This window comes from Centruroides vittatus, unplaced genomic scaffold (genome assembly GCF_030686945.1).
Source record: "Centruroides vittatus isolate TY-2023 unplaced genomic scaffold, ASM3068694v2 contig_732, whole genome shotgun sequence".
Taxonomy (NCBI): Eukaryota; Metazoa; Arthropoda; class Arachnida; order Scorpiones; family Buthidae; genus Centruroides; species Centruroides vittatus.
This window is the reverse complement of record NW_027122469.1, coordinates 377,368-387,218: the sequence shown is the minus strand read 5'-3', so window position 1 is coordinate 387,218 and position 9,851 is coordinate 377,368. Positions and strand designations below refer to the sequence as shown.

Genomic DNA, 9,851 nt, shown 5'->3' with positions numbered 1-9,851 from the left:
TGCTCCTTTCATTTTATTTTCGTTCCACTTGCCTGTTTTACTGGTTCTGCCTCTAAGTTATGAAAATTTTGTGCTGGTTGTGTAGAAAAAGAAATACATTGCTCAGGATAAAGGTTATTAACTGCAACAACAAAGGATATTCAACTTTAACAAGAAAACTATTTTCAGAAGGAAAATAGAGATGAAACTTAGAAAATCAGAACATTTTGCGTATTCAGAAAATGTAATATATTAATATTTTATTAACTCAATTTATAATGATCAAAAGCTAAAGTAATATAAATATTAAAAAAATACGTCTTTATTTATTGAAGAATTAAGTAGAAAATGCAATAATCATTACCGATTAAAAATAAAAAATAGCGAGAAGAATTGTGTATAAAATAATTGGAAATATATTAATTGATTGTCCTAAATAAGGTAGTTTTTTTAATCTGTACATGAAATTATTATTTTAATTAACATGCTAGAAATATATAATATATAGATATAAAATTATATTATTTAGTAGGTTATGTAAACTATAATCGTGTATACGATCTGTTGCATGTTTCTTACACATTTAAACTTTGGGTAAACATCAGAAAATTTTATATTGTTTAATAATCCGGCATTCCAAATTTTTATTTAATTGTAATTTTATTAAATGGGCTGCAATTTGAAAAATTCCCACTGTCGTCCAAGTCTGTCCGCCCGTCTTTCCTTAAAATCGCTTAATCTCAAGAAGGGAGTCAGATGGATGACAGAGGAAAACAGATATGGAAACCTTGTAGACAGGAGGGCCTGAAGAATTTCTGGTACAAACGAAAGTCATTTTATTTCAATCCAAATCTTCCCCTGAAAGGTGTTAAATAGACGACTGGTGCGACTCTAACGTTACAGGAAAAGTATAATTAGTGGCGTAGCGTGAAATTCAGCCGCCCGGCGCCGAGGAAAATTTTGCCGCCCCCTTATTTAAATATCTCAATTTAAAAGACTAAAATATACAGTAAATCTAAAAAACTTTTCGGCAAGAATAATCATCATTATTGTGTATAGTACAGGTTACAAATAAAAAAGTCATGTATATGTTTTACAATATAATAATCATATTTATTACAAAAATTTTTACAAGATATTATTATTATTTATTGTGAAATTTTGCCGCCCCCTAAAAGAGCCGCCCGGGGCAGGCCGCCCCTGCCGCCCCCACTATGCTACGCCACTGAATATGATATACAGTACTCTACAGTACATAGGCAAGCCACTACAAATTTGAGTTGAAAAGCATATATTTTAAATTAAATAAATTAAAAATATACTTTCTTTACGAGCTTCTTTCAAATTTACCTAATATGAATATTTATATTTAACTTCAGAAAATATGGACGGAACAGCTGAAGATTATGAAATATTATGCCCGAAATTTCTGCCTCGCTACGTAGAATCAGCTATAGACTCACTTTCCAGCCATGGAATGGTCTGATGAGGATATCATTTTGGATATTGGATGCGGTCCAGGAAGAACCACCAAAAATATTCTTTTACAAAAATGCCCGAAATTAAAGAAACTCGTCGCTGTTGACATAATACCAAATTACATCGAGTACGCCAGGAAAACATATTTTGATGAAAAAATCGAGTTTAAGATTCAAGATATCACCCAAAGGTAACGTATACAAATAGAGAGCTTCGTGCAAAACCAGTTCTATCCACTTTTGGCTAATTCAACAATATTTTAGGTTTAACTCATTTTCAGTGGTAAACAGAATATAACTTGTTTCGATTCTTTAACAGTGGTATTCATTCATTTTGAAGCAATAATGTCGTTTTCATGTGTAATACAGTAAAAAGACAATTAAAAACACAATTATTTTAAAAAGTTTCGGTTTTCACTTGTTTCCATTACAGTTTTGTTACAAATGTACCGTATATTAATTGTTTCTTTTTCTTTAATGCTGCCGAATGGCGTTTACGACTTCGTATTGATATTGTTCTCTGTCTAGCACCGTGTGTAGAATTTGTGCTGTTGCCATGTGAAGCCAGGTGTTAATGTCATCTAGCCTAGTCGTTTTCGGTCTACCTGGACGTTTCTTGCCTTCAATCCTGCCCTCCAGGATGAGTGACAGTAGATGGTATTTTTGGTGGTTCCTAGTGATGTAGCCTAGGTATTTGCATTTCTTGCTGATGATGGTTTTGATCAGGTCCCGTTCCGTGTGCATGTCCTGCAAGATACGTGCGTTGGTTATCTTGGCCGTCCACGGCATTTTCAGCATTCTTCGGTAGAACCACATTTCGAAGGCCTGGAGCTTTTTTCTAGTGGCTGGTGTTAGAGTCCGGGTTTCTGCACCATAGAGCAGGATTGGCCAGATGTAGCATTACAATGTGCATAATTTGAGCATGATGTTCAAGTTTCTGTCGGTAAGGAGTGTTTTTCACTTAGTGAATGCCTACCTGGCTTGTTCGATTCTGCTCTTGATTTCGGCCTCGTTGTTCAGCTTGTCATCGATGAGTACTCCGAGATACTTGAAGCGGTGTACTTGCTCCAACTTCTCGTTTTATAATTTAATCGTGATTTCGCTTGGAGTCCTGCTGACCTTTATCTTTCTTGTTGTCTTATTGTTGATTCGTAATCCCCGTGCTTGTCTTTTCGTGTCAACTTCGTTAAAGATGGTCTGTAACTCTTGTTTGGAATTTGCTATTAGTGTCGTCGGCATATTTTAAGTTATTCATGTAGTGTCCGTTAACTTTTATGCCAATGTTCTTGTCGGCCAGTGTTCGGTCAAAAATCATTTTCGAATAGATGTTGAAAGGAATGGGAGATAATGGGCAACCTTGCCGGACGCCTTTTTGTATTGGGATTAGGTCTGTCACGTCGCCGTCATAGCAGAGCCGAGCTGTTTGATTCCAATAGAGAGTTGTGATAAAGTTGATATCGTTGTTTTCGAGCCCATGTTTTCTCAGTTGGTTAATTAGGCGGTCGTGGTCTACTGAATCGAAGGCTTTCTCATAGTCAATAAAGCATATGACCACTCTTTTTGATGTTCATAGCACCTCTGTAGCAATATTTGTAAACAGAAAATTGCTTCTCTGGTGCCTAGTCCCCTGCAGAAGCCAAACTGTGTTTCCTAGTGCGTTTTCGCATTTGCATCATATTCTTTGCTGAATCACCTTGAGGAAAACTTTTAGCATCTGGCTCATTAGGATGATCAGCCTGAAGTCTTCGCATTTTCGGCTGGTAGCCTTTTTTGGTAGGGCCACAAAGATTGATTGGAGCCAGTCGGATTAAATAATGTTGTTGTTGTAGATTTGATTGAACCATTTCGTAAGTTGCTGGATGTTGTTGTAGTCTAGTTGCTTCAGCAGTTCCACATGAATCTGGTCTGGTCCACAGACCTTGCTGGCTTTGCTCTTCGGATGGCATGTTCCACTTAAGACTTTAGTATGTGGAGGTTGTCTTCCTGCACTTGTTGTCGTGTTTGTGCCGGTTTTCTGTTGGCACCGAACAGATTGCATATATAGATTTTCCAGGTGTCGAGTTTGGCTTCTTTGCTTAGTATAAGTTGATTGTTGTCCGTATATAAGCTTGGGATAGGAGCCAGTTTGTAGATGCTTCTAGCTTCTTTGAGCTTCTTGTGCAGGTTAAAGTTATCGTTTTTCTTGATTAGGTCTTCGATTTCTGCACACTGCTCTTCCATCCATTTTTCCTTCGCTTTTCTGATTTCTTGTTTGATCTTTTGTTGTATTTCTTTGTATTTTTCCCGGTTGTTGTTGCTTTTGAGTGTTCTCCGCTCGTCTATTAGATCTAGAATGTGCTGGGTCATCCACCGTTGTTATTTTTTCGGCGCCTGATATCCTAGCAGGGTTTCTACTATTTCATTGAAGGACTGTTTAAGTGAACGCCCGAACGCTTGTACGTCTGTTGTTGCTGCTTCGATCGATCGGATTGTAGTAATAAGATGAAGCTGTAATTGTTGCCTGATGGCGTTGTTCTTCGGTTTCTCCAGATTGGTTTTTTTTTGTTGTGCTTTTGTGTTTTGCTGAACGTAGTTTGAGGCGTAGTGTTGCTGTTACTGGGTTGTTGTCTGATGATATATCAGCTCCAGGGTAAGTTTTTGCCTTGAGGACACTTGACTTATAACTGGTGTTGATTAAGATGTAGTCAATTCGGTATCTGACGATATTGTTGTCAGAGTCTTGTGGCGAGGTCCAGGTGTATAATCGTCGAGGTGATAGTTTGAGCCAAGTGTTGGCGATGCTAAATTCTACTTCTTGAAAAAACTGGACGAGTCTGTTGCCTTGTTCATTCCGTGTCCCCAAGCCATGTACTCCGACTATGTTTCGTAGCTTTTCTTGACCGACTTTGGCATTAAAGTCACCGAGGATGACCGTAATATCGTGTTTCTTCAACGGCTTTAAAGTGTTTCTTAGTGGTCGTAGAACGATTCAATTTCTTCATTGTCTTTGTCTGCTGTTGGTGCGTAGACCTGGAGCACGTTCAGGTTGATCTTATTGCCTACTAACTGTAGTAATGCGATTGGGGTGAAACTGGTGACTTTGTTGGCCAGTTGTTTGTAGACAACGAAAGCGATGCCGTACGTCTGTTTGGTGTTCTTTTCTCCTCTGGAACAGAAGACGTGGTGGTCGTTTGATATAAACTTCTTTGTTCCAGGCCATTTGGTTTCACTTAGACCGAGTATGTTGATGTTAATGCGTTCCATTTCTTGTAAAGCGTTGGCTAGTTTTCCTGCTTGTACTAGGCTTCTGACGTTCCATGTAGCTATTTTTAGAAAATTCTTCGATGCAAGCTCGGAGATTCTTAGCAACCCTGTCCCATTTAAGGGACGCCGAGACTCGGGGCCGTGATTTATTTTCCTTGCTATCATGAAGTTTTCAAGGAAAGAATAATCCAAGTCGTTTCCCGTTGCTTTCTTGGATAAATATTAAATTGGCGTACGAAAACGCGAATATTTAATAATACAAAAAAAATTTTAATCAAAGTTCTTTCAAAAATTGAAGAAATGAAGCAAATAACCGTCGGAATTTTGGGAATATCGCCTATTCCAAGATGGCGACCGACAATTAAAATCGAACACTTATTTACTTACTTCATTTAATTGTGTAAGAGCATTAAAACAGTCGAAAGCTTCCACAATCCTTTTAATAAAAATATGTATATCAAAGCGAAATAAAATAACCTAAAATTGTATAAGATAAAGTATTCTTTTCGAAGTTGTATGAAGGTGGAAAGTGAAACATTACTTTTCTGGGCAAAACGTTTATGTTAAAATGTTAATTCAACATCTTTTCTTGATATGTAATATAGAAACGATGAAGTTTCTTTGTGTTGACAAGAAGAATTGTAAACACAGTAATTAAACAGAACAGTAATTGTATTTTAACTCTTTCCTTTTCCCGTTTAATTTTGTTTTTGATTTAATCTTAATATTTAGTAGTTCATTTATTTCCATTCTCGACGAAACGGTTTTTAATCATTTCTTGCTTTAGGTGCAGCCATGACTGTGATGTTTCTCATCGTGCTCGTTTCGTATTTGGTGTATGAAGCAGCTCTGTTGGCTACGGTGTTTAAATATAATTCGTTTTGCACGGAATGTTTCTTGGATTTAACTTGATTTGTATATATTAATAACGTATACAGTTATGTTAAGACAGTTTTATATACTTTAGAAACAAATCACAATACTAAAAATACGGTTTTTAGAAACCTGGATATAACTTTTTTTTCATTCCAAGTAGTGTTTTCACGTTTGTATATACAGAATCTAACTGCATACAACAGAATATAAATAATTTTAAATGTGAAGTGAAAGAACTTATAGGTAATAAATATATTTTAAAAGTAAATTTTAAGATATAATTTTTATCATAATTTGTAATTGTAATTTCTAGACCCGATTTAAAAGAAATTGGAAAATACGATAAAGTTGTGTCTTTCTACGCCTTCCATTTCATAAATGATTATCAGAAATTGTTTTCTGTTATTTCTTCAATTTTGAAGCCCGGGGGTTATTTTTTCTTTGTAATTTTTTCGAAATGTCCGTTGTTTCCGGTTATACAAGATCTTAGTACCAACGAAGAGTGGAAGAAGTACATAAAGGTAGCGTATGGGAATTTTGTATAAAATTAATCTCGACCAGAGTTAAAAATGACATTTGATTTCAGGCTGAAGATATGCTCAACACAATTCCATTGATTGACAATTGGATCGACGCAGAATCGGAATTGAAAAAGTCTCTTTCCAAGTTTGATTTGAGAGTGACAAAGAGTAAATGTGAAGTTTTAGATATGCCATTTTCTGACAAAAAGCATTTTTTGGGTAAATTTTAATGTCGTCTTACATATAACTTAATTTGTTTTGATATTAATTTTACCAAATTAGCTTTTTAAGTTACTAAAATAAAATATTTTCGCAAAGAAAGAAAAGTACATTTGCATTTCCATCAACGATGTAAATTTCTTTTATTATTATTATTAATATTATATAACCCATACTGGTACCAGGCAAAGAAAATTCAATCCACGGCTACTAAAATACAAGTACTGTATTAGAATCTTTATATTGGTGTGAAGAGTTTTTTAAACACACTCAACTATATAATGCATGTTTACTATTACTACATCCAGCCCATATCAAGATCATTCGTAAATAAAAATTACGGGAATGGGTTATATTAGGAACAATTCTACTAAAAGGCTACAGATTAAACGAAATTTAAAATGAAAACCATTCACTACTGAAATAAGAAAAAAATACTGGTTAACGGTTCTTATTATTTTATTGTTATTTTAATTATATTAATGGTTTCATAAATGTCAGTCTTGTAATATTATGAAGACTTTTATGCCTTATAATTTAACGAGGATTACGTAAATAATAAGGGTCATTATCACTAAGAGTTGAAATGCATATTAGGAGGAATATGAGGCATTAGAAGATTCAACTATATGACAACCAGCGCCGTAACTAGCGTTATATGCTCCTGGTGCGAGCTTCTGTAATTACGCCCCAAAACTATGACCCAAAACTTGGTCAAGGTCATTTCTGCGCCCCACTAGGGTCTACGCCTTGTGCCTGGGCACCGCTGGCACCGCCCAGTCAGTAAATCAGTAAATCTGTAAATCTTGCCCAGCAGAACTCAGTTTTCCCGAAAATACCTAGTGTTAATATTAAATTAATTTTTAATAAGTCGTTCAATAGTTCATGGATATAACACTGTAGAAACAACACAAAGGGATTCAAAAGTTTTCATACATAGGCAAAGGTCTTACCCTAATAAATACTCACTTAGAATGTATTTGAGTACGATTAAACTGAAAGTACTTCTCTTCTATCGAATGTATATTATCACGTCTGATGTTGCGATTAAGCAAATTTTATTTCACGAAAATAATGAAAGTTGAATAGAGAAGATTTAAAAAACATATTGCGGTATTAAAAACATGCAGATTTATTATTGTAATAAAACTAAATTTTAAGATAATGTTTATATATTATAGTTTTTATTTAATGTTTATTTTAGTAAATATTAAATGTAAACACACAAAATGTTGCTTCACCATAAATTATTTTCTTCTAGATTTATTATTTGCAGTATTACCTAAAGCACTCTTTCAAAAAATGGAACCAAATGTCAAAACTCTCCTTTTGAATCATGCCGAACAGATCATTCTCAAGTACGTTTCTCAAAAGAAAAACGGCGAAATTTCGGCTCCTTTTGAATTTTTGCAGGTTTCAGGAATGAAGAATAAAACTTGAAATCAAGCCAACAATATATGCTCCATAATACTATATATATGCTGTCTATTTTGTATTTTATTTTCGTTAATAGAAATAATAAAACAAGTTGGCAAGGTCTCTTGCTCGACATTTCCGGCACTTGATTGGTTTATTTATTTACAATAACGCGACACATCGGCGATGTGCAGAGGAGGAATATCTTCCGGAAACCCTTTTACGACAAAGTGGCCCGTGTTTGAGTATTTAAACGTAAAGCAAACCGACAAAGCTTTTTGATAAATCGATAAAAGATTTATTGATTAAGCAAGAAGGTAAAGATAAATAATTGACTGTGGTTACTCGTAATTTAAAACAAGAATAAAAATAAAGTATATTTAAAACAGATTAAAATATTAAAACATATAAAAGAATTTTTGAGAATAATCGATCAGTCATTAACACGGATATATACATTCGAAATTTCGTTCTATCACACAAACCACCAATATGGTTTGTGTGATGGATCGGAATTTCGAATATAACAAATTTAAATATAAATAAAAGAACACACAAGAACTTTAAAAAGATGAACATTACAAAATACCAAAGATCAAAGGAATAATAAACGATGAAACATATAACAATGGTTTACCCCTGTACTTCATACTATTCTTTTAACAATAGTGTCGTGCCGGTCATTATTTAACACCTCTCATGAGAAAAATTTGAATTGAAATAACTTGACTTCCGGTTTGCCTCGAAAGTTCGAAAATACTTAATGGGTGCCTCCTGTCCCTAATGTTTCTATATCTTCTCTAGTCTTTCATCTGTTTAATTTCGTTCTTGAGATTAAGCAAGGATGGATGGACAGACGACAGTGGAAATTTATAGGTCTACAATTTTTTCCCAATGAATAAATTGTAGTCTGTCAAAGTATACATCTTTTACTATGAATCTACGTGTATTTGTGATCTTAATTATTGTTATTATAAAATCTTTAAATTTCAGTATATATTTTTTGTTTTTACCTTTACGCCCGTTAAAAAATAGAAATATAAATTAAAATATCAAGGAACATTTTGCAGGAATACGAGAAAACAAAGAGAATATTGAGGCAGGTTTGAATAAAAGTAAACAATTAAATAAAAATAAGTACGTTGATGCAGGAAATCGAGAAAATAGTTGATGACGACCACATTACGTAACGCAGGAACAGTTACGATCTTAATTCATTGTTAGACTAAGGTGATAATTTACGGGGCTTTGTGTTCGGATAACAAGTATGAATTCAAACAGATGCAAAACTTGAACGAAGATACACCAGGAACTCACGCGAGTACGTCTTTACTGTTACGTAATAAATGCTTCGACTATTTTATGCTTTATTCAGATTTGTGAGTAATGCCTTTTTAATAAATAAGCCATAAAGTGGTGATTCTTCTGACGATCGCTTTCATTTTAATGTACTAATATAATTACTGATAGACGTATTTCAGACAGAGCCTGATACTTACCTTCGTGAATTATTATATTTTTATAATTATTTGAACTTTGTTTATACAGGTTATTCCTCCCTTTATATCTAGTTTTATTTTTATATTTATATATGTTTTTTTCCACTATTTATTCATTTGTGTAATATAAATCAACCTCTGTCCCCGGCTAAACAATTTTCGGTAATTACGGTTTTGTTCTACCGTATTATCACATTTGGGTTAAAATGTCACGATTTTTTCTCCAGAATGTAAGATCGATCAAGAAAGTTTTTTAATCACTTCTATTCTCTTTCACACGAATTATATGACCTATATGTTTGTACAGAAATATTCTTATATTATAAATTCCATAGGCTTCGAGTCCTTGTTTACATTTAGGTCTTTTTAAAGTGGCAATGGTATCTTCTCTAAGTCAACTAAACCTGCTCAAAATTTATGAATATGTGATCGCAGGGCCGGTATCTCTTCGATACCGCATCAGGATAACACCACTATATCCGTAGATTGATACAGAGATCGTAAATTCGCGCGAGCGGTTACGTGTGGGTTAGACCCGCAATGGAGTGAACGGAGAGAATGACGGAAGGAAAGCACTCGGAGATTTTTTATAAAAAAATAATACCCGTTTATTTAATCAC

General features: G+C 34.2%; 1 protein-coding gene across 1 annotated transcript; it reads left to right on the top strand.

The window, feature by feature from the left end:
* The first annotated feature begins 1,361 nt into the window (after positions 1–1,361).
* LOC136980904 (juvenile hormone acid O-methyltransferase-like) lies at positions 1,362–7,876 on the top strand. The gene is made up of 4 exons (XM_067277106.1): positions 1,362–1,648; positions 5,890–6,097; positions 6,163–6,316; positions 7,578–7,876. Exons 1-4 carry the CDS (start codon positions 1,452–1,454, stop codon positions 7,754–7,756), a joined length of 738 nt encoding a protein of 245 aa, XP_067133207.1. The 5' UTR covers positions 1,362–1,451; the 3' UTR covers positions 7,757–7,876.
* The last annotated feature ends 1,975 nt before the right edge of the window (positions 7,877–9,851 follow it).